Genomic DNA, 25,861 nt, shown 5'->3' with positions numbered 1-25,861 from the left:
CTCTATTCTATGTCTGTCTGGAAAGTGCTACTTACACACAGTAAGGGAACTTAAAAAGGTACTAAGTTGATAGGCTCAAAAACACACATACATACACTCCTCTAATGTCTTGCTCACCTTCACTAGAACTGTTTTCAGGAGCCAAGGATCATGGCAATGTCATAAACAGAGAGCGTAACTGGAGATAACATATTGGGTTTCTACTGCTGCATAACAAATTAACACAAACTTAGTGGCTTAAAATAATACAAATGTATTATCTTTGGGTTGTGGGTCAAGACTCCAGACAGGCTTGGCTGGGTTTACTGCTGGAGCCTCTCAGGAAGAATCCACTTCTAAACTCATTCAGATTGTTGCTGGAAGTTATTTCCCTATGGCTATAGAATGAAGGTCCCTGTTTCCTCACTGGCTGCCAGCCAAAGTCCATTCTCTACTCATTCCACCTGCTTTTTTTCCCATGTGATCCCTTCCAAGTTAAAAACAGTGACACTTTAGGTCCTTCTCACACTTTGAATCTCTCTGTCTTCCTATTCTGCCATGCCGGAGAAAGCGCTCTTGTTTTAAGGGCTCATGTTATTATTTGGTCCCACCTTGAAAATCTTGGATAGTCTATCTTAGGGTCAACCATGCCACATAACATAGTATATTCAATAAAGTGCAATCTGACCATACACATAGTTTCCTGGGCTAAGGGCAGTATGCATCTTTGGAAGTCCATTTTAGAAATTTCACCAATGCTTTGGCATTTCAGTATTAAACTTCCATAAAAGATAGATATGTTTAATTTTACTGTATGACAAAGAATAATATTTAAAGGTGTTTTTAATTGTTTTTTTTTTGTAATGAAGCAGAGGAAATGGAGAGAGAAGAGAAAGGAGAGAAAATTAAGAAAGTAAAAATCAAGTTTCTTCTGAAATAAAGGTAAGGAACATAAAGAGTCACGGAACCTCGCCAGAGACCTTAGTTCCCAATAAAGCCTTTGACTGCTAAAATTTTTTAGCTTCTGACTCTTATCTTTACCCTGCCCTACGCCTGACTTTAACAAAAATAAAAATGGTGCAAAACATGGGCATAAACGGTGTAAACTAACAAATACAAAGAAGGCAAGGGAGAAGTATTGACAACAGAGGTCAATGAAGTTTTGGAAGATGGAAAACAGGTTCATGAAATTGACTTAGCCAAGCAGACAAAATTTAAATCCAGATGCCACTAGAAGAGGATAAAGACCAGGAGAGGCCAATTCACTGTATATTATTTAATTAAAAAGTAGAGAGCACTCCATTTCTCTCCCACCATAAGAAGTTGATTGCTTTTTGAAAGCTGGTAGTACTCCCCTTGAAAACTAAATGCCCAGCATGGTCTCAATTTGTTGAAATGCATACAAACCCATTAAGTTAACAAGATTGAACCTCTCAACATTCTTGGTGCTTTTCACTGAAAGGCAAGTGTCCCTATACTGATTCTTCTGTCTCAAGGTCAGTTCATTAGCTTGTCAATGGCTCTCCAGTGAGTTCAATGGAAGTACCAACTGACACTGATCAAAGTTGAAAGAAACAGGGCTGGCCTGAGGCTTCCACAAGGCTTCAGGGTTGTTTAGCATATTGTGCAATTCTTAGGACCAGGGGAAACCTTGTTAATTTTCATTCAGTCCCTTAGGACAAGGCATTTCTCATTGTGCAGAGATTTATTCAGATATACTCAAGAAGCAGCTTTTCCTTATCTTCAGAAGATTTGCTTTTTACCTTATGTTTGGAAACTCTCTCTTAAAATACCAGAGGGACAGAGAGAGATGGAGAAATGGAGCACATCCCAACAGAAAATCGATGCTATAATATACATGTTCAGCAGTTTCTTATTAAATCAGAAATATCGGAGTCAAAAGTGAAAACATAATGGCTATGATGGATGGTGGGCCATAAAGGTGATCTCTGAAGCTGTCTCGCTTCTCCATAACAGAATGATATCCCCCACATAGATGTGTGTGCACCTGAACTTGTGCTGGTTCCACTTTCTTGGCTGGGCTTCCTCTGCTATACCTCCATTGCTTCTACTCTGACTTTTTTCTCTCCTTCTAGTTAAAGGTTCAATATTCACTGAGTCTTTTTTTATACATAATACAAAAATCAGTTGTTTGGGGATGATGACCTGTTAGAAAAGCTGAGAATTGTAAAATCTAAATAGAATTAAGCAGTGGACTGGACTTTTTCCTCTCTAGTCACCTACATATAATATATTTGTTAGAACTTGGTGGGATCTAAATGAAATTGGGCGAAAGGAAAAATGATTAAACATAAGCTAAGATGCATGGGCAATTTTTTTTTCAGATTACCATGCATTATGTTATAATGACATTGATAACATGGTGAAGGTTTGGTGGTTGGTAAAAATATCCAAGATTTAATAGATTCTGAACAATCACTTAACTAAGAGTATCTTTTAATTCTATAACAATTCATAAAGCCCTTCAAGTTTTCTTTTCACATCTCCCATATATATTAATTTGCTGTCCAGAAGAGGAACAACCATTTATACTGTAAGTCAGGTGAAATATGATACAAAAGGCAATCAATGTATTAGTTAGATATGCCTAATGATGTGATGGTGTCTCTTTTTCGTTTTTGTTCTTATTTTATAGCAAATCCCACATCCACTGAAGATGATATGTGGAAGTAACTAACATCCCTTAAATATCAATTGTTTATTTATTAGCACTACCACAAATAAGACGAAAAAGCAGTAATAACAGAGTAATCTAAAAGAATACGAATGTTCTAAAATCTCATTGAATAATAAAAATCAGAATCTAAATAATTTTATCTATTTCAGGGACCTAATATCAACTGAATTTGTGCATGGGTTTGAGCTTATTTTTCCAGTGATGGTGTCAAGCTTATAGGGAATATCTATGTTGCTCACCTCTAACCCTCTATAACCAGCAGCAGTCATTTGTGAGATGGTTAGTATTATCTATATTTCTTAAGCATTACAACAAGTTCATCATGTCTCTCAGTCTAGGGTATCATTTTTGGTTCTTTTGCATCTGCTAAAAACTGGAGCTTGGGACTCTAAAAGCCTTGACCCTGTGACAGATATCTTAGATGCACTTGGGCTGGTCACTTTATCCTTTAACTAACAGAAACTATAACATTGAGAGTAATTTACACTTGTTTTCCCTTATTGTGCACTTCCCATGCTTCTTCATTTACTAAGCTCAGAAAAACATTCAGGTATATTTATGTCTGAAATGTCTGTTGAATAGAAATCTGGTGGAGGACTCCAAAATAAAAGCATTTAGAGTAAGTATAACATAGCACAAAGGATGTTGCAGATCTTACACAGCTCTGTGTCATAAACATAGTTGACAATAGTGATATTCCTGCCTCATACAATTTAACAAAGGCATCCTTTTCATGGCTTTATAATCCTAGGTTAAATAAGACCCAATCAGGGTCACTGAATTAGCCTAGTAAACTCCTAATCATCCTTCAAAACTTTCCTAAATAGAAGTCTTTTCCCCAGTCCCTATAAGAATTATCATCACCCTCCTCAGGATTCAAGTTTTAGCTTATAGCTTTTTGGAATTATGATAGGTAGTGCTTTTGTCCCTCAAGGCAAAGATCGTATCTGTTTCACCTTAGCAATCCAGGAATCCAGCCTACTACTTAAATTCATTACATGTACATTCTTTCAATAAATGAATTAACAAATGAACTGAAAACAGTTGTTTTAGAAAAATTTCTTCCTTCAGGCTTTTCACTTTAAGGTACTGAAATATAACATCTTCAACAATCCAAAATATAGAATACTCATAAGAACACAGACTTAATTTAAAAAAGTCTTAATTGAGAATTTATGTCTATAAATGACTCTCTGAGTTTTTATTCTTATCTTCAGAAGCAAACAGATTATGTGACTCAGTGGAAGTAGATTAACATTTGCAATACACACGCTAGAGATCAGCCCTTGTTTAGATGTTTTTACAATTAGTACTTACCCATAGCCAGTGATTCCCTTTGACTGAGTTACCAGTAAGGCACCAATAGTTGTATTCAGAACATTCTCTAGTACTCCAGTTTGTTGAGCAGTGATAATCTGGTGAGCCAAATTCTGTAATTTCTTACTTGATAAAGATGAAATCAGTCCAGTGCTCCTTATTGTTGCCAGGTCACCAATTTCAATGACTACTACTTTTGAGATGGTTTCCATAGTAGTTGGTGGCGGGATCCTATATGAGCTCGTTTCCATCATGAGAGGTCTACGTTGACCAACTCTGTAATGACTGGCACAAGTCACAGTTGGGCAATTGAGCTTTCTCTTTGCTTTATTGTCAGCAATGGCCTTTAAGGTTGCTTCACTGCCAGGCATCTCATGAATAAATCTGATTTGGTTTTGGCTAACTTGCAAGAAGTCAGTTAGTCTTTCAAGGATGAGGATTTCCCAGCCTTTTTCTAGGACTGGAAATATCACAGTGAAGGCCAAATGAATGGAAACACCTGAGCGTATTTCAATAGGCTCTTGTCCTTGTAGGACAACATACAAGAGGTTATCCAATATGCTGAAATAGTTGGAACCAGAAGACTCATCCAGCAATGAGGAAGTTGATTGAACCAGAACAGGTGGAATGAAACTTTCCCCTATGAAAACACGGGGACTCTGGAGTTCATGGTAGAATATAGCTAAGAGAAGCTTGGAGGTATTTTTGTTCCCTGACAGAAGAAAACGCAAAACTTGGGGAGTCTGATCCACAAAGCACACCTTGGTGATTTCCCTGATGGGTAAAATGGAATAGAAACTAGATACAGACCCTAAAGTAGAACAAGGGGTATTGGCATTTACACTACTAAAGGTGTCAACAAAACCATTAGTAACAGATACAACTGGATATAACTTCTGCATTGTCCAAGTGGCATCAGCATTGTCAAGAATTAAGATCACCTGGTCAGTTTGTTTGCAGATGTAACCTAGTATGAAGGGTTGGTATGTGCATTTCTGTTCTTCTCTAAATGTACCTATAAAATAAAGGAAAATAAGTGATGTATAAACTACAATCTCTCAAAGATAATTTGTAATCCATTACTCTTATTATCATCTGTAACCTCATGAAACATTTATTGAACTTTTAAGTGTGTTAGATACTGACTATGCAAAGCAGTCTGGGTAAAATATGAAAGGGTAAAATATGTTACATCACCTGTATTATTTAAAGGTAATAATGGACATAATAGCTAGGTGAAAAAAGAATTGAATAAGTAAAATTATTAAGGAAAAGGAATAATCACCAAGGCCTCCATAGTGGGAAAAGGATAGGGGAGATGGGCATAGTAATATTTGAGTCAATGAAAAAAGAGGTAGATTGAGGGGGCTGGAAAAGAGATTTTATAGAGATATATTAAAATTGAAGAGATATACTGAGTCCAGATTGTGAAAGAGTTTGGATTTCAGACTATATAATTTTCTCATTCTCTTTTTTTCCAAACATGAAGAGTAAAAACAATACAAAAGGAAAAGAAGAAAGTAGCAATTTGGGAGTCCTGACATTAAATAGAGCCCAAGTTGAGGATTATTGGGGCTAATCAAGACATTTAGACAAACAGCGTTGTCCATTATTCCTATAATTCCTTTCATTTTTTTTAAAAGTAGACCCCATGCCTAACATGGGACTCGAACTCACAACCCCAAGATTAAGAGTTGTATGCTCTACTGACTGAGCCAGCCAGTCACCCCATATTCTCACCATTCCTAATCCACTTGTCTCTGAACCATGAGTAATTCTTATTCTGAATTTACAGGGATAGTTTAACTTCTAACAAACAGAACTCCTTCAATTTAAAAGCAATATTCACAAAATTATCTTGTGTTATTTTCAAGATATTTTAATTTTCCTTCAAGGGCAATGTCATCAATTTAGCCTAAGGATTGGGACAAAAAAAATCTAATTATTATTAATGGAGGGTGTACTACATTTGGGCATGATACCTCCTCCATATCATACCTTCCATATGATATGTGCCAAAGCTGCCTATGATATTAATAAATTTAATTACCTAAGTGTTGCTTTAGGAGTAGGCCACATTGCATACTTGTGCCTCAACAATAATAGCAACAGTAGTAAAAAATATGAGTCAATATTTCAAACTGAATAATAATGAAATTATAGCATATCAAAATTTGTGTGATTAAGTGCTTATATTACAAAAGAATTGTGTAAAAGCAATATCTTAATGTTCTGCCTTACAAATACAAATTTAGCAAACAAGTAAAGCAAATCCAGAGTAATGAGGAGAAAGGAAATAATAAATATAACAACAGAAGTCAGTGAAATAGAAAAGAGAGAAACAAAGAAACAAAAACATAGAAAGTAAACAAAGCTAAAATTTGGTTCTTGAAAAACATCAACAAATTAGTTAACCACCACCCCCCCAACCCCCCCGCTAGACTGATCAAGATAAGAAAGAAGGGTGCCTGGGTAGCTCAGTCAGTCAAGAGTCCAACTCTTGATTTTGGCTCAGGCCATGATCACACAGTTCATGAGATCAAGCCCTGTGTTGACTCTGCATTGACATCAAGGAGTCTGCTTAGAATTCTCTCTCTGCCGCTCCCCTGCTCACACTTGCTTTCTCTCTCTCTCTCTCTCTCTCTCTCTCTCTCTCTCTCTCTCTCTCTGAAAATAAACAAATAAACTTAAAAAAAAGATAAAAGAAATCATAAATCACCAATTTCAGGGAGGATAGGATTATTACTACAGACCCTACAGACAAAGGTTTAACTATTACAAACTTCATGCCAACAAATTCAGCAACTAAGAGGAAACAGACAAATAGAAAACAGACACATGATAAAACAGAAAATTCAAATTGCTCTAATTTTCTTAAGTAAACTGAGTTTACTAAATTGACTACTAAGTTATTAATTTAGAGATTTAATTATCAAATATAAAAGAATGGTCACTTTTACATAATATGTTTTCTCCCTGTGGTCATATAATATGGAAACAATAATGTTAAATCACGAATTGTTTTCAAATGCATCACACCAGTCTGAAGGGAATTAATTGCTTGATCTTAACAGACATGGAAATTGTGCCCTGAGATTCTGATACAACGGTCTCTACTATAGATACATCATTTTCAAATAAGATAGTTAGGTAGACTTCCTTCATGAAAAACCCTTCAATCACACTAGTTCCCCTTTTCTAGACTTTACAAATTTTTTTCCTTCTTTTAACAATTTTTTTCCAGTCATGTTGATTCCTGTTGATTAATCATTCACCTTTCCATTCAGTTTTATAGATCTCTGATTTTGTTCCCCCTTCTTTTGATTCAGGAGATATATTGTCTTTTAAAGTCATCTCTACAGATCGCTAAATTTTTGGAAGTGTCCCTAAATAAAATAATCACTCTCTTAGTTGAAATGATTCTCAATCATTCTCTGCTATTAGCTATATGTAGTTTGATAAATTATATAGACTTAGTAGGCATCAGTGTCCTTAAGGGGTTATTTCTCAAGACCAGGGACTATATCTCCTATTTAAATTACCACAGGGCTTAACACCCTAACTGAAACACAGTAGATGCTTCTTAATATGTATTAGTTGATTGATGTGTAAGAACTCTTATTTTTCAAATATGTTTTATCTATTCTTGCCAGGTATCTAGTTATAAGATTATTAGTCTATAGCTTGAATACATTTTAAACCAACATATAACAATAATAACTAAATATACTACAAAAAAATATTGTGAGAATTGCCCCCTGAGTTGGTGCTAATACATGAGAGAGCTGAATACTTTGAGAAATCCATCTATTTTCACATGAAACCTTAAGATTGAAATTATGACTGATTATATTTATATCAATTTTCTTATGTTCCTAAATTACATTGATTTGACCCTAAAAGAATTCTGTTGTGAGAAAGCATTTTTTTTTCTTGACTAATTCATTAAATAAATACAGATGGAGAAATTTGAGGTTTTATTTATTTCTATTCCTGATGTCAGGTGCCTTCCAAAGCTAAAATTAAAAAAAAATGGGATGATTTATAATGTAATTCAAATATTCTTTTATATAATAAGGTATAGGAGCTATACTAGTAGAATGCACACCTTCAAAGTAGTCCTGTGATAGAGTTCTTTTCATTCATTTATTTATTTTTATTTATGACTCTGAGAAGCTAGTCCACTAGAAGGCTGGACTCCCAAGCCATCTCTACCCTCAGCATCCAAAGCTCCCTATTCCCTTTTTCAGCAATGACATTGAAGGGAGCAGAATATGATAAACAACCTATGTTGCAGGTGAGACCTTAAGAGGAAGAATAGGAAGGAGAAAAGAAGGGTTTGAATAGGAAGGGTAAGAGAAGGTTTGAATGCACAAGTTCCAGAAAGCACAATCTGTGCTTAATGTCTGTGTTGCAAAGCACATGTACACACTGGAGGATCTAGGACTCAGGCCCATGAACAAGCTCAGGAATAAGATGAGAGAAGTCACTGTCAAATTTTCATAATCTGTTGGAATTTTGTATGAGTTAGATTATGAACCCCAGAAACCCAGGCAAGAAGTTTAATAAACATTTGCTGAATTCCTTTTGCATGCTTAATCTGTTAACAGGAAGAAGATTTTGTCACTATGTCACCTCTCTCTTCACTGTTAGGAGTGAGTTACCTTGTCATTATTAAGCACTGTGATGTGATTAAAGATTAAATGCCAGGCACATATGGCTACTCAGATATGCAGGAATTATTTGTTTATTTAAACTTAGTTATCTTTCTTATTCAGATTAACTAGTGCAATGCCAATTATATGCATTGTGTCTAATCCTAATGTCTTCCTTTTTTATATTTTGAAACTGTGTGTGAATATTTTACTTTAAAAGGAACACATGCTTTCTGATGTCTGAGACATTTGGTTGGAGACTTACCACTATGACCTCCATGAAGTCAAATTACTATTTCCTAAGTAAAAAAAAAATTCATGAAGCATTGGTTATTATAAAATATTATCTCTATGCTTTCCTTCCCATACCCCCATAAAATGGAAGACATACCTGTTTGATCCAATTTCAGTATAAAGATTTAAATTATTTGTTTCAGTTCTTCTTGACAAAATATAAAACAAACAGGACACTTTTTTCTCCAAAATCAAATACCCTACAATTTTTGCTATCCTATGAATAACACTATAGAAACCTATAATAAATAATGTATTAATGGGGAGACTTCATGGCTCAGTCAGTTGTGTGTCTGACTTGATTTCAGCTCAGGTCATGACTAGGGACATGGGATTGAACACTGCATTGGGCTCTATGCTGAGCATGGAACCTGGTTGGGTTTCATGTTTGTTCTCATTCTCTCTCTCTCTCTCTCTCCCTCCCCTCCCCCCCTCTCACCCCCACTGCCCCTCTTCCCCGCTAATGCTCGCTATCTCCCTTTCTCTAAAATAATAATAATAATAATAATAATAATAATAATAATAATAATGCATTAATTATATTTCAAGGCTTTCCAGCTTAGGAAAGAGTGATTGCTAGCCCACATGTCTCAGAAATCAGAGCTGAGTTTGTTTGACAGTAGCAGGAGAAAGATGATGGGGATGTGATTGCCCCAACTCTTTGTAAAGGAAATAAAACTACACACAAATAACAATTACCCACTGAGAAAATAAATTATTTACATGGTGGATAAATTATTATAGTTAAGTAGAAAATTTTTCTTTCTTAAGGAAGTTAAAACAGACAAAACCAAAACCAAAACAATTCCACTAAACCATTATATAGTCATCTCTGGTAGTAAAGGCTCACTTCTAGTAGGGATTTCTGCCTTAGAGTTGTGACAGTAAGGATTCTATACAAAGGAAGCAACTTATGCAAGCTTTAAGGTAGGTTCTTTTAAAATGATACTTAATTTTATTGAAGTACATCAATCTAGCATTCAAGATGAGATTGTGAAAAGCAGCTAGTGCATAACTATGATAATTCAGAGCTTCATAACATGTACTATGAACTTGTGTTTAGACTTGTATTTAGACCTAGCTGAAATTCTGCAGATTAATAGAGAACCCATAAAAAGGGAGAGACTGGTATTGGGGAAATCGGAAGAATGACAGAGTAAACTTGAGAAGCTAAGGGAGAACAGTGTCCCAAGCCTTTTAAAAACAGGTGGAATATGGTAGGTCAAAAGACTCCATGTCTTCTAGAGCAGAAAGACAGACAGAAAGTGTTTGTGCAGATAGAGATGGAAGACTGAAAGCACTCATCGGCTGGGACACATGAGGCAAGACAAGGTCATCAACTGGAAGTGTGAGGATGTATATTGGGGGCTGGGGATGTGTGAAGAGAGGATGGGTAGAATACTTGCAGACTGAGAAAATATGAAATGGTCATTGCAAGAGGGGTGAACCCAGTCTTTCTGTACTTTAGTGCTTATACAATAAGTGAATGCTATTTAAAATGAGAAATAGGGGCTCCTGGGTGGCTCAGTTGGTTAAGCATCCGACTTCAGTTCAGGTCATGATCTCGCGGTTTGTGGGTACGAGCCCCGTGTCGGGCTCTGCACAGACAGTTCAGATTCTGTGTCTCCTTCTCTCTCTGCCCCTCCCATGCTCATGCTCTGTCTCTGTCTCTCAATAATAAATAAACATTAAAAAAAATTAAAATGAGAAATAAATGTAAACCTCAGAAGTACTATAAACATGATAAAATCTAGGGAAAATTAATATTATTAACTAATTACCCAGCATATCACAGTATTACTTTTTCCTATTTTTTGGTTGCACACTTTTGTGTTGCTTTTTAAAGTGACAATGTTGTAATATCTTCTACAGGAGGATAGAAAGGTAATTCAGTCTTGCCTTTAACCTGGAAGATTGACATTTATTTTCTATCACTAGTAGTTCAGAAAAGTTACTTTTAGCTTCACAACTAATGACTGGTAATGCATCAATGTTTAGAGTTATTGTCAAATGTGGGAAATTCCTTACAAAGTTTTTGTCATGTAGGAGAGCTGTAATACCTGGATAAATTTTTATAGAGTAACTTTTGTGGCATTGTCATTCAAAAACATACTTCTCTACTTCTTAATTTCTTCTCATGCCTTAGAATACATTCATAATACATGAGACCTAGGGGCTGGCTCCCATGTGTCACAGCATGGGTGAGTTGACATAAGTGGCTAGTAAGAACTTTATATGGAAGTGAATTGGGGATGCCTGGGTGGCTCACTCAGTTGAGTGTCCAACTCTTGGTTTTGGCTAGACAGCACTAGCTGCAGAGAAGGGCAGAGGGAGAGAGAATCCTAAGTAGGCTCCACACTCAGCTCAGAGACCTACACAGAGCTCGATTCCACAACCCTGGGATCACGACCTGAGCCAAAATGAAGAGTTGGATCTCAACCAACTGAGCCTCCCAGGCACCCCCAGGAAGTCAAATTTCCATCTGCATCAACTAGCCTAGGATTAATAAACAATAACCTTTGAAACAATCAGCCCCATACAGTTAGCATTTGATTAATAACTACTGACTTCCCTAATTATCTTCCCCATTTCCAACTTAGCACCAAATGAAGAAAGCCAAATACGTGTCTCTAATTAATCACATAGGATGCCCCATTTCTAATTAGCCTGCCTCCAACTTCACTGTGCCAACAACAGCATCCAATCACCATATACCTGAAGTCTTCCTTTTTTTCCGACCATAAAGCTTTCTCACTCTCTGCCTTTAAGTCTCTGCCAAATGCAAGTGATGATAGCTAACTCCCTTGCAATAGAAAACTAAGAATAAATAGCCTTTGCTTATTCTCATTTGGGTAGTCTATATTTCCACAAAAGTCAAGGTTTTGGATGAGTTATTCACCTTGATAAGAGTGGTTGCAGAGTTAAAATGGAGAAGGAAACTGTGAACTAGTTTCCATGGCTTTCAGGATGAAAAACAGTGCCTACTATGTGAAATAACACACATATCAAGTAGGGAGAGCAGGTAATGAGTCTAATGACATCAGCCTCAGAGAAGCAGGGGTTTTTTACTTAGTGTTAAAGAGCACTCCATGAAAATGTAAGAGTTTGTTGACTCCAGTTTCAGAGTTCCACACAGTACCAGGAGCAAGATTTGGAGAAAGAGAGTCAAAGGTTGGGTAAGCCTATGAAAGAATCAGGAAAGAGATGTGTATTCTGGAGATGCAGATTGTGGTGTTGACTGAAGCAAGAAGGGATGCTATGCAAAATATTTTGTACCCTGATACTCTCTAAGGTGGTGTGGAAGTTGGTAAGTATCAGATGGGTCCTATAGATTTCACAGCGTGTCAGTGGGGGACTCTGGTTACTACTTAAATAAGTCTCAGGTACCCAGATGGTGAAGACCCAGGGTTGTTTCAACTAATATAAAATGGTTGCTCAGGAGAGCTTCAGGTACAGAAATATCTGACAGGAAGTCCACAGACTAATGGAAATGGTACCTGGAAGGGGGACAGGATGGAATAGGGATTAGAATGGCAGAGAAGACTTATTACTTCACTACAAAGGTACCCTCAAGCCCTAAGGTTGGTGGCCCTTCTTCTCTATTACTTCTTTCCTTCCTTCTTCCTTCCTTCCTTTCTCTTTCCCTTCCTTCCTCCTTTACTAAAATTTCCTCACAGCATGTTTTATTACCCCTAGTTCACAGACAGAAAAAATGACTCGCAATTTTGCCTCACATAATTACTTAGTAATAGTAACGAGGAAAAGGGGGAAGAGAAAAGCACACTTGTAGACTTCTACCTATGCTTCTGGAAAAATTAAACATAATCCAAATGACTTCATTTTGGCTTGTATTTAGATGCAGGGTCAGCTGTGATGAGTAATACTAGTAGATAAGTGCTGTAATCATCAGGAATTCTCTCTACACAGTCTTGTGAAAGCAACTCACCAAGAGGTTTCAGTTATTTGTCATATCACATACTTGGTGAGAGTCCATTTGCTTTTCTATACTGCCACTTGGGCTTTTTAACATTTTAGCATACGATCCCTGAAGTCTAAACATATAGCTACAGGGGCACCTAAGTGGCTCAGTTGGTTAAGCATCTGACTTCAGTTCAGGTTGTGATCTCATGGCTTGGGAGTTCAAGACCCACATCAGGCTCAGCACTGACAGTATGGAGTCTGCTTCAGATTCTCTGTCTCCCTCTCTCTCTCTCTCTGCCCCTCCCCCACTCACACACACTCTCTCTCTCAAATATAAATATTTAAAATAAAATAAAATCATATAGCCACAAATTTAACAAATCACATCTAAAGACTGTAACATTGATTATGCAGTTTTATAGCCAAACTTGGAAACCTGGTGTTCATAAATAAGAACTTTTATTTTTATTTCTCCAGCCATTAGCAATGATTAAGAGACTGGGTGGTTTATCAGTATCTTTCCATCCACATTCCTATGTCATCTTCAGAGTTAATCAATTCTAGTATTTTAATTTTGATGTGAGGCAAAAATAAAGCACAGGTAAGCAATGCCTTGGGGTCCCAGAGCTGCTAAGCGAGTGTAGTTCTTAATTGTAGAAGAGAATACACACTAACCACTTAAGAGAGGTGTGCACAAAGCCAGTAGATATCATCATGCACTGTCCCGGCCACAGCTGACAAAAGCCCATGGTGACAGTCTACCTTCCCTTCTAAATAGCATTTCATCATTTCTTCCTCTGGATTTCTTTCCCTCTTGGTTCCCTCAGTTGGGGAAGGTTTAGTTTTAAGTAATGATCATCCTTCTCACTTGTTTCTGTCTTCTTTTCCCACCTCTCCAAATGGCCTTATCTGCCAGTCACAATTTTTGTGGTCTGCAATTCTGATCACTTTTAAATGAAACCCATGCTGGCTTTGGTAATCATAATGTCATTTACAATTTACCACTAAACACGTTTATTCAGTTAGTAGCACACTGGAGAAAGAGAACTCCATATGAACTCACCGTGAAAGGCCTAATCTGATTATTTCCTCATGAAAATCCAGGCAGGGGTGCTTGTAAGAGGGGCTGAGAGGAGAAGGGGAAAAAAGCAAGGTCTGGCCACAGCTGACTTTCATAATCAATGGGAATAGATAAGTGGCACAGCCTGTCAGGGGCGGCCACCCAGTCACCCCAGGGCATTCTTCTCAAAAAGGCAAGAGTGGACAGGACTTAATAAATGCTGAGTGACCAGTGAGTATTGGTTTGGCATATGCTATTGCATTCAAGGTGGACAAGCACAGTGATAAAGTCCAGAAGCTCTTCTGTAAGTGAGGGAAATTAGATTAAGCAGGTTGTATTTGTGTGTGCATGTGTGCACATGAGCCCTTGCTTTGTGTATACTTTAACATTCTAAAATATCCGAGACATACACTATGCTCCATCCACCTTTCTCTAGATTGGAAACCACAGACCTAAACCATAGACCTAAACACCAGGAAAGGAAGTGAGTTAGTTATGTCCGGTGATGGAGGAGAAAGAGGAAGGGGTGTGTGTGTGTGTGTGTGCGCGCGCGCGCGCGGCGCGCGCGCGCGCTCAGGTTGCTTCCAGGGTTCTAACAAATATTAACTTTGTGTCAATATTTGTCCTTCCTGTCGTGAAATGAGGATTTTCCACCTCATTTCACATTTGAAAAGAAAATATGCCAAAGGGGTCGTCTTTGCTAGGAAAAAAAATTAAAAGAAAAGGAAAAAAAGAAACAACTTCTATCTTTTATTTAGAAAAATGGGTCAGAAGGAAAGAAAAAAAGTATTTTTAAAATAAATGTTTTGACTCAAAGGCACATAAAATCCTTCCATCTTCCCCTTTCAACAAAAGGGAAAAATTTATATGTTTAAAATTGAATGAAATACATCAACATTAATGATTTTTTTCCTTGAGGTTAACATCACCATTTCCCTCAATAATTTTTTTAGCCATTTTGTGATAGATTTCCCAATTTGTGGTACAGTAAAGTATAGGAGATTTTGACAAAAACAAAATATATAATCATTCTCTTATTTTCAAGAAACGAAAAGAAATCATTTACAATTCTTTTCTGTCAAACAACATTTACACCTCATTATTTCTAATTTAACAAATATATATGGCCACAGATCAAATAAAGTGTAGACAGGTTGAATTTATCCCCATTTATATATGTTATTGTAGACCCTCAGGCTATGAAGAGTGAAACTCCAAAATCTCAAAGCTGTGTTCCTAACTAAATACACGGAGAGTAACTGAAATCTTGGAAAGAAGTATTTAAAAAAGTATTTTGTTCATACTAGAAATAATAGACAAAAATTGTCCACTTTTTTAGAATGGGGAATTCTAGTTAAACGTTTAAAAAAAAAACTTCAAAAAATAATGGCTGTGTGTTATATTTACATGGTGAACTTAGAATGGTGTCTTTATGCATCATAGATTCAATGTAGATGACAGAAACGTAAGATTGCTAATTTGGAGTCTAGAATTAGAGGTATGTAAAGTCTATTGAGTGACCACAATATGGTGTACTAGTCAGTATAAAAGAGATAAGGTAGATATGCTTGCACATACACTCATTGACACAGATAGTATTACAAGAAAATGTAATTTGAGAAACTTAAAGTTCATTAAATTAAAAAATTAGTGTATTTAGAATTCAGATCTAGGAGCTTCAAAATTAAGGTATTTCCACGTTGTCCTTCATAATTTGTTGAACAGTGGTGCTTAGGAACATAGTCTCCCCTGACATCATTCTAACTGAAAAAGCATTCTTGTTAGAATGGTGATTGGTATAGTGAAGTGGCTTCCAATCCATGGGAGTTATGAGGGGGTGGAAAAGAGAAATCCAAGTGCGGAGATAGCAGTATAGGACTATAGGACTACAGATACTGCACAGGAGGGGTGCCTGAGTGGCTCAGTCAGTTTAAGGGTCTGACTTCAGCTCAGGTCATGATCTCGCAGTCCCTGAGTTTGAGCCCCATGTCAGGCTCTATGCTAATAGCTCAGAGCCTGCAGCCTGCTTCAGATTCTGTGTCTCCTTCTCTCTGCCCTTCCTCTGCTTGCTCTTTGTCTCTCTCCCTCAAAAATAAGTAAATGTTAAAAAAAAATACTGCACAGGAACAGCATGCTGGAAGTTGTTAGAGGACAAATACATATCTCTACAGGCATAATGGGAAGATGGACTTCAGGGGCTACAGATTATACTAGGATTTACCACAACTTCATGAACAATCTCACCAGAGTACTTGAACCTGTGTCTATTTTCAATAGGAATACATTTCCAATCTAATCTGAGAAAAATAGAAAACTATATAAAACCAACCATTACATGAAGGAAGGATGCCTGTAAGGCTTTCTGTGAAAGGTCTTTCTGTCTTTATTAAGTTCTTTTGATGAATATTTCCAAATACTTGTTTTCTTTTTATACAGGTGTGACTTTGAGGGGAAAAATGATCAGGAGATTAAGTGATAAAATGACAATGAAGATGAGGGAAGAGCATCAGATTCATATCAAATAGACCCTTCTTCTGAATCAATCATTTTTAAATTAAAAAAAAAGTTGTATCGATAAAGTCCATACAAATTTCAGAAGACTATTTTGTATTACTTTACCATATTGAAATGTCATGTATATTTTGGTTAAAATAAGTGGCTTAGAAAATGTTTTTGTATCTTTGTTATGTGTTGTATTATGATTTGCCCTGCAAACACCAGTGGGCATGTATGGTCTCAATTATGACTTTTATTCTTTGAATACTACATTGAAAACAGCCAAAGCAAATGCAAGGGTTAAGAGATCAGGTTTTCTAGCCAGAGAGATTGTCATTGGACTTCCTAGCTGCAAAACCACAGTCAAGTTACTTATCCATTGACTCAGTTAACTCATTTATAAAAGGGATTGAAAATAACACCCAATCCATAGGCAGATAGACAGGAATAAATGAGATGATATATGTGCAGAGTTGATAACAAACACATGTTAATAAATATAAGCTGCTACATTAACCATAATCAAACAAGGAGTATTTTTAAAGATAGTTTGCACCCTTCTTTTATGGCACTATCCTTATCTCAAACTATTAACATTTGCCTTGTAGTCTGAAACCACATCTAGAGGTGTTGCAAGCATTCATGATGAACAGTGTTGAAAAGATACAAGTTACAGGTGAATAAAATGCTAAAATGTAGACATACTATCTAAAATTTTAGAAAATATGTGCAGAAAGAAATACACGCACACACACACATACATGTCTGTAAGTAAGATATCTATTTTTTTTCCACCAATAAAGACATCAATAAAAACCTGCAAAATTGAAGATGGTTTCAACCCTTTAATCTAATCTTAACTTTCCCCTTATTCTTTTGGAAATACTCTCCACCTCTCCCCCTTTCTCTCCACCCTCAGATTTCTTTTTTGCTAGCAAACCTTGCCTGCCATCTTTGAACAAAGTGATGTTCATGGTTAGATTACAGGCAGGGGCAGCCAACAGCATTCTTTACAAATACAGGCTGAGCACACTCTTTCCCCGGAATGATAAACCTATCACCTCTCCCGCCCTCAGTTTGAAGCGGCAGCAGTAATTCTGTTGGATGCCAAAACTAAAATCCATGTGCCTGTGCCATGCCCAGCTCTGAGCTGTGGCTGTAATGAGATTTGAATGGGAAGCCCCGGACACAATAAATCTGCGCCATATGTGACCATTTCCTGTGTCAGTTCCTTTCTCATAACCAGTGGAGACTTTTTTCCCCTCTCATGACCCCACACCATGACTCTGAAATCTTTCATGGCTGCTTATGGGCCTCAGGCTTTTTACAGCAGTTGTATAAATAAATGAATTTGACAGCAAACATCATAACAGTTAGCAGTAATGTGTGTTTGCCACAAGTGCCTATACTACTCACTGGAGAAATGGCAGAGGAAACAGCTTGTTTTGTTACCTAAACAAAAGTAGTTTCGTTTGACAAGTGCTGAAAGAATTAGTCAAATAAACTTGAAATCCACTAGGACTGTTTCTGCCAATTCTCCCTGCCAGTGAAATGTTCCCAGCTCCTCTGTGCCCATGACTCACAAGAGATAAATTTCCCTCTTTTATTCTGAGATAAAGATCTGGGCTGGGAATACAAAACCTTTGCCTGATATTTTATATTAATCGCCTTTGCAAGGCAAGACTGTCATTTAGGGGAACTCAGGTACAGCAAAGAGTTTCCAAAGGAACTTGTGGCAGACAGACCAAGGAAGATAGTTCAGGTAGGTAGGAGGGGAGGTGACAGTAATGACCCACCCCACTGATTACCTGTTGAAAGCAAATTGGAGGTTATGAGGGTTTCCTTTTCCCTCACATTTCCTACATTCAAGAAACAAAAATCTCTACACCAGAAAGTTGCTAAAAGAAAGCAACTTCATTTTCCCTGTATCTCCACAGTCCCAGGAAAATGAAGTTGCCTATACTGGGGGAATTTGTGGTCAATTTAGATAAGCACAAAAAAGCATAGATTTTTCTCAGTCATATGGATTGGTTGTCTATAAGTCCTTAAATTTTTCTACTCCTCTATGGGAATTTCAATAACTTCTCCATTGTTCCAGCTGTGAAAGAAAGATGTTATAGCTTAGTGATTATTGCTATGGACTCTAGTCCCAACTGCTTAGGTTCAAATCCCAGGTCTGCTACTGACTCTCTGTGTGTTTTCAGGCAAGTAACTTACATTCCCCCTGTGCTTCAGTTTTCTCTTTTGCAAAGTAGGATGAAAAATGGTATGGTATCAAGCTCATAAGGTGGCTGTGTCAAGTGTATTTTAAAGGGCTCAGGACACAAAGGATAAATGAGGACATTATGCTAAGTGAAACAAGCTGGTTTAAAAAAATAAATACTGCATGATAATACTTATATTTGTAATAGTCAAACTCATAGAAACAGAGAATAGAATGGTGGTTGCCAGAGGCTAGAGAAAAAAGGCTCAGAACAGTGGCTGAGAAATAATAAGTGTTGTCGTTGTTATTATTATTCCAAACAAAGAAACTTGGATAATGGTCTGTTTAAAAACACTAGAGTTCTTCCCTAGGATAGCTTGATGTTGGCAGCTGATCTGGTAAATAAAATTAAAAATGTTGGTGAGAAAAACCATAAGAGCACCTTCACTGAAGTCAATTACAATTAGTTGCAAAATATAGTATATCACTATTTAAATAAAAATATCATCTGGACCTTGAAAATATTTTTTACATGTAGGTTATTTTCATTCTTTTTTAAAGTAGTACTCTTTGTCATGGTCAAGTAACTGTTACCTCTAGAATCTTCTTATACTCAACAAAAGTATCACTGATTAGGGGAATAAAAGTTGAGAGTTGTTGCCAACTAACAGATCTTAGGCAGAATCTACATTCTTCTCTCTGTTTCTATCTTTTTTAAATTTATATATTAAAATGGCTCAATAAAGTGTTTTGCTTATGTGATTATATGCAAGAAAGCACCTTAATATTTTAGAAGATATAGATTATAATCAATATAATAGAAATATTTCAGTATAGAGAGAGCCTACTACCTACACAATAAATTCCTAATGTCTCTGTCTTAACTGACTGACAAATCCATTTAAATATTCATTTTTCCATATCTAGTCAACTATTTCTATGGAGAAAGTCAGAAACATTATTAAATGGAACTGTTTAAAAATAAACAGACTCTTTAAGCATTGCTCTTAGAGCAGTGCCTAAAAATGGAAAGAAGTGTGTCAGCTGAAGGTAAGGAACCATGTGACTTTATAAAACAATGATGAGCCAGGAGCAGGCAAAGTAGGTTTTGGTTTTGATTTGCCAGGGTGGGTTTTGCTAGAAAACCAAATACATAAAGTGACATCATCCTATGGTAAAACAGCTTTAATTGAGACTCCTTTACAGTAAAATAAATTGAAAATTTCATCTTACCATTGATTCCTGTGTACAGGCCACAATACTACATCTAGGAAACACCTCTGAAACTGGTCTATGAGAGAATAACTTTGTGCTCTAGGAGATTTACTGTTGAGGAATGTCATCTGACAAAATGTTTCCCTTGCTACATCTAAATCCTTTTCCAAGATCTGCTCCTAGGATGCATATTCTGATTCACCTTAGGAATCACAAAGGTGAAGAGCACATGAAATGGATAACTCCAGCTATTCACACTCCACATGGCCACCAAGGATGAATAAACACAAAGCAGAGCCATGTCCCCTTTGATTGGCCACTTCTACTGACTCTCAATTAGCAAAAGAATACTGCCACCTTGTAAAGTCTGTTTTGCTGAGTTAAAGAGAAAACTGAGAAGGTAGAGAAATTCTAAAAGACCAGTAGGCTTAATCAAGCATTGTGCAACTGTGAAAATAACCTCTCATCTATTTCTTCATCATTTTCTGGATATAGGTATGAATACCTATACAGGCTAGGCTTATCTCAGGAAGTGACAGGCTTGTATTTTCCCATCCTCTTGTGGTTGAGTAGAATCATCATTTAGTCATCTATCATTGAGCAGAGGTAACAAGTGTCTCTTTGGGGCCATAAAATTTAAATGAAAGAGTTTGCAAACTATAGGCCATAGGTCAAGTCCAGCCCACTGGCTACTGTAAATAAAGTTTTATTGGAACACAGCCCATATTATAAACTATTGTAAACTCTGCTTTTGCACTGCAATAGCAGAGTTGAGTAATTGTGACAGAAACTCTATGGACTTGAAGGTGAAATTGCAAATGCTTACTGTCTAGCCCTTTACAGAAAATGTATGTGAATCCCTACTCTAAGAGTTCTAAGTCTGTCTCTGAGGCAGTGAGCAGCAAAGTACAAGATGAAAGCTTATCTCAGCCTAGGTCCCTGCCAACCAGAGATAGACAAGAGTAAGCAACAAATAGACCTTTGTTGTTTTAAGCTATTGAGATTTGCAAGTTGTGCATTATGGCATCCTAACCTACCTTACTCTGATGGATATAGCATCCTTACAATTCTTATGTGTATCTTTTTCTCTGCACATACATAATATATCCTGCTTTAGGGAAGGGAACAAAAAGCATAAGAGGACTTTGTTTTTCTTTTTCTTTTTTTTTTTTTTTCTTGTCTTCAGGAGACAGGATGAGGACATGAAATGTTTGAGTTCTCAGTCAACATTTGGACTGGAATTTTTCCCTTCCTAAAGCTTATCCCAATATATGTCTCATTTAATACCTGAGAATCCATCTTCTCTGTTAAAGCTCTTTGAAAATTTGTCCCACAAATCTCTACAAACCTGCTTTCTTTGCCATGGCAATATAAAGATGAAATTTCCTAAATATATTGCACACAGAAGGTTGTTGAAGTAATTAGGGGAAAAGATTTCCATAAGCCCAGAATTGGCATGCTGAAGTCTTTCAGAATGAGCTCCTGCATTTGGGCTTTGGAAGTTCTAATATGGGTGGAAAATGCATAGAGCTGGCTATACTTGCTTATTTTGCTCTGTTCAGATCTTCTCCTTTGGAGGAAAAAGAAACAGGTCCATTTTTTGGCAGAAAACAATGTGATCTCTTTCAACCTCACAGAAGAGCAAGCTAACTGGAGACCCTGACACTGATACTGCTTTTTGGAAGCAGGAAGTGATGGAGGCCATAATGACAGCATCATGTTCCCAGTGTCAGCCATCAAAGGGAGAGCCAAGGGAAATCTTGTCAAGATAAGTGCTGTGATCTGATGGATAGGGACATTAGTTTGAAGATGGCAATTCCAATTTATTTTCTTCTTACTCCTGGTGACCTCTGACAACAAACAGACTACCATGCACCTCAGTTTCCTCATCATACAATAGAAAGCCATATACATGGATATTTACCTACAGAGAGATTGCATAAAAGTTAACTGCACTAATATTTAGGAAATACTACAGGGAAAAGTGAATTGAAAGAGGAGGCAGCCACTCAAGCAATCTGCTCCCTGAAGGCAATAGATATGAGCCAGGAGGGAGAGCGGATGGCAAACATGATTGGATTAACCTGCTACTGTTCAGTCATTTGAATAAATAATTTGTAAGGAGACTTTCAATTAAGATGCTGGGCCAGGGGCTCCCAGGTAAGCCACTTCCAAGTCATCTCTCAAGTTCAGTGGCTTCCCTTAAAACTGGTACAATGAAATTCAGCAAGGTGAAAGGGTTTTAAGGACATTTGGAAACTCAACTTTTAGGCAGAAAACATAGCTGTATTACTGAGATGCACAATTGGTACCAACATTCAGACAAAATGGCTTATTTATAGCAAAGGTTGTATACAAACTGGGAGGCAAAGTAGTGGCTGGAGATGTAAAAACAGATACTGCAAAACATATCTACAGATGCCAACAAACACTATATACAGATTCAACTTGGGAAAGAATAACTGATTGGGGCGCCTGGGTGGCTAAGTCGGTTAAGCGTCTGACTTCGGCTCAGGTCATGATCTCACGGTTCATGGGTACAAGCCCCGCATCAGGCTCTGTACTGACAGCTCAGAGCCTGAAGCCTGCTTCAGATTCTGTGTCCTCCCTTCTCTCTGCCCCATCCCTACTTGTGCTCTGTCTCTCTCTGTCTTTCAAAAATGAATAAACATTAACAAATAAAAAAGAATGGTTTAAAAAAAATAACTGATTAAGCAAAATTTTAGTTATGGTCAACCATATATAAGATTTAAAAGTTTTTAACAGCTATGTACTATGGTTTATATGCAGGGATACTTCACAATGAGTATCAATTAGATGAAGTCTGGTATAGAATCAGGAAGGCAACAGTGATCCAATGAGTTATCATTTTTAATCTTTGTAAATTCAGGGGATGGTGGTGATGAGAAAAAACAGGAAATGAGTATCATTTTCTAGTTTCTTCATTGTATAGTTCTGACATATTAAGCACTGATTTAACACTATATTTTGAGCATTTACCATTATCCTGATTGTGACCTAGACCCAGGGAATATGTAGTTAAAAATAAAAGGAAAGCCACAATGCTTGTCTTCATGGAACGTACTTAGAGTCAAGTTTCTAGTTTTAAAAAAAAAATGCCTTGTTTTCAGATAGTGAACTCAAGAGAAATCTGAGTACAGATATCTGCCTTATTCATCTTAGTATGTCTTGCTCCTGTCTCAGTGCCTGGTACAGTCAAAGGGAAGAAATATCAACATTTTATGAGTGGGTCCTATGCACCAGGTACTGTGAGAGCCATTCAACGTGTCTTATTTTACTTAGTCATCACACCCAGCTGTGGTGTGTTTTTATCGCTTCTATTTTCCAAATGAGGAAACTGGACTTGAAGCTGGACATAAAGGACCCTCAAATGGCAGAGCCAGAGTAGAAGCAGCCTAGATCTCAGAATCACCACCAGGAGCACAACTGACAGGGGAGCCACCTAGCCTTCTTTAGGCTGAGATGTGAGTGAAAAAAAAATTTGTTTTTTCCTTTTGTTGAACAACGGAGATTTGGGCATTATCTGCTAATTGGAGTTAATTACTCTGTGTCACACAATATCCATGTTTTATGTGAATAAAGAAATGAATAAGTACACAGATATAAAGAACAAACAAGGCTAAGGTCCCAGTTGGTTTAGAAGAGGTATTAACAGGAAAGGCTGGATATCCTGACTTTCTGACCTAAACTATACTTATCATTTAAGGAAACTCCATTTAGGGAGAGTATTGTTGCCCTCTCTTCGAAGTTCACTGAGAACTGGCTACAGATGAGTTTGCCCTCTAGGTGATCACTAGATGGCCAGCTCAAAACTAATTTAGGTAGCCCTTAAAGACAGTGAAAATTCAAAGTTACCCTAAGTTCTGGAAGACAAGAACACAAACAGCATACCGCATGCCAGGAAAGAAAGTCAGAAGCTATAAGCACCTGGTTTAAACTTTGAAGAAAGCGTGGCAAAAGGTCAAGAGCCTATTTATAATTCCTTAGGGATAGCTCATGTGCTTTCTATTGGACCTGCTCTGTGTCAAAGGCCAATTTCCATCCAGCACAATACACAAGTTAGTTATATGAATATTATTTTAAGAGAAATTCACACACTGAGTCAAAAGCAAAATTAGACCACATCCATCATTGGGGACTTTATCATTCCAGCAACTACAAAATTCTTTTTGCTTGGAATTAAGGCTGATTTCTCCTGAAATGTAGGATTTTCCAGATAAAACTAGCCACCAGTCTTTCAAGAATGGTTTTACAGGTTAATAGAGGCTGCCTCCTGAGAAAAACTATACCCCATCATGCATCTGGCCAATTCTTTGCTGCCATTCAAATTGTTAGGGGTAAGAGTGGGAGAATTCCTTCCATATCCTCTGAGACGATCATTTTATGCCCCAAAGCTTCAACCTCATTATTCTTATCTTAGAGCATAATTACAATGTTATTATTGGTCATAAAGTTAACCAGATTTTCCTCTCTTTTCTTTTCCTCTTCAACATTTGACTCCATGACCTCCCTCCGCAGAAAAGTCTATGGACTGATTATATGGGAAGAATAGAAGTATTTCCTTTTATTTGTTTAAAATTTTCCCATTGTTAATTTCATTGAGGGCATACTTGCTCTCATATTATGAAACAAGGTAAAGAAAAAATAAAAGAATTTTTACTGCTCCTATAAAATGTGAAAATTTTCACTGCTGTATCTCAGTGCTTCTAAGAGTCTTTACTTTTACTACCTCACCACACAGATCCTGTTCCGCATTTCTATCAACCTGTGGTACATGGTTCACATTATGACCCAAGATCCTTTGCCAATGGCTCCCCTGTACTTTGTGCAACTATTCTCCCCTGACTATTCTCCAAAGTAACTTCTTTCTTCTAGCTAAAATCAATGGCAGAAAGGTTTTATTTCAAGGGCTGGTGGCAGTGGCTGCCAAAGTACTGTCCTAGAAGGGATGATGAAGTCACGTAAGGACTCAGTAGAAATGTGCAATGATGAATTAGTCTACTGGGGTGAGGGGTGGTATATATAGAGGAGTCTCAACAAACTTGCTGTCAGGACAAATGTCACTATATCCACTATGCAAACACCTCTTATGTGTTACGTGAGCTCTCCTTGTTCACATACCCAAATTTCTAGCCAGAGTCCAATATCCAGAATTCTATCCAAATGCTATCCACCAATCCACTTCTGATACTTTTTAATATTCTAAAAAGATTTTTCTAACATTCCTCCTGTGCTGATCTCTGGCTCCCTAAATTTATTCCATAATTTGCTGTAATGTTGAAAGTCATGATCACTGGCTGACAAGACCCATTATACAATTTACTCTAAAATTCAAAGTGTTGTTCCAGATAGATGGCAGCTTTGGCTGACAACACCTAAATCTTACCTCATCTGAATTTAGGAAGGCATTAGAGATTCAAGGTAAAATGTCTTTTGAACCACTGATTTATGCTCTCCTTGTAAGAAAGGATAATTGCCCTTTTACTTTGTATGTTCAGGGAATTAGACTTGGTAATCTTTAGAAACACATAAAAGCTGGACTTCTTTGCAAAGAATCAGAGTGCCTTACAACACAGAATTTTCTGCTACTTCTTTTGGTCACTCTTCTCAGACCATTCACCCCATCTGGGGCCGCTACCAGTGCATATCTCTCCACTCTTCTTCCAGATAATCATGTGGCTCATTTCCACAATTCTTTCCACTTAGCTCATGTTTCCTCCTCAGTGACGTTCACCTCGATCAGCCTATCCACATGCATGTTCTCATTGTCTCTTACAACACTCTACATTTTAAAATTTTGTCCATAGCATTTATCACTTTCCAACTTGGTAGATAATCTACTTATTTGTTATAGGTGTCACTTAGTATCTCTCTCCTCTAAAATGTAAGCTCCATAAGGACAGGGATCTTTGTCTAGTTTTACACTTATATAACCCAAGTAACTAGAAGAGTACCAGAAACACAGTCCACACTCAATAAATACTGAATGTTCATGATCTGTT

The 25,861-nt window shown here is 37.0% G+C and overlaps 1 protein-coding gene and 1 long non-coding RNA gene across 12 annotated transcripts in view; one reads left to right on the top strand and one right to left on the bottom strand.

Annotated features, from left to right (window-relative positions):
* Window positions 1-25,861, bottom strand: part of PKHD1 (PKHD1 ciliary IPT domain containing fibrocystin/polyductin) — a 482,749-nt gene that overhangs the window by 54,203 nt on the left and 402,685 nt on the right. For 10 of the 11 annotated variants that reach the window (XM_053222692.1, XM_053222697.1, XM_053222699.1 and 7 more), the window contains one exon: window positions 3,995-5,009. In XM_053222692.1, coding sequence (XP_053078667.1) covers window positions 3,995-5,009 — 1,015 coding nt within the window. Of the gene's footprint in view, window positions 1-3,994; window positions 5,010-25,861 lie in introns of those variants that run through there. The other variant, XR_008298567.1, reaches the window with a different exon arrangement.
* Window positions 698-20,038, top strand: LOC113598834 (uncharacterized). The gene is made up of 3 exons (XR_003419577.2): window positions 698-921; window positions 2,636-2,669; window positions 16,361-20,038. It is a non-coding gene; the product is annotated as an uncharacterized LOC113598834 (long non-coding RNA).

This window comes from Acinonyx jubatus, chromosome B2 (genome assembly GCF_027475565.1).
Source record: "Acinonyx jubatus isolate Ajub_Pintada_27869175 chromosome B2, VMU_Ajub_asm_v1.0, whole genome shotgun sequence".
Lineage (NCBI taxonomy): Eukaryota > Metazoa > Chordata > Mammalia > Carnivora > Felidae > Acinonyx > Acinonyx jubatus.
This window is presented reverse-complemented; position numbering and strand designations above follow the sequence as displayed.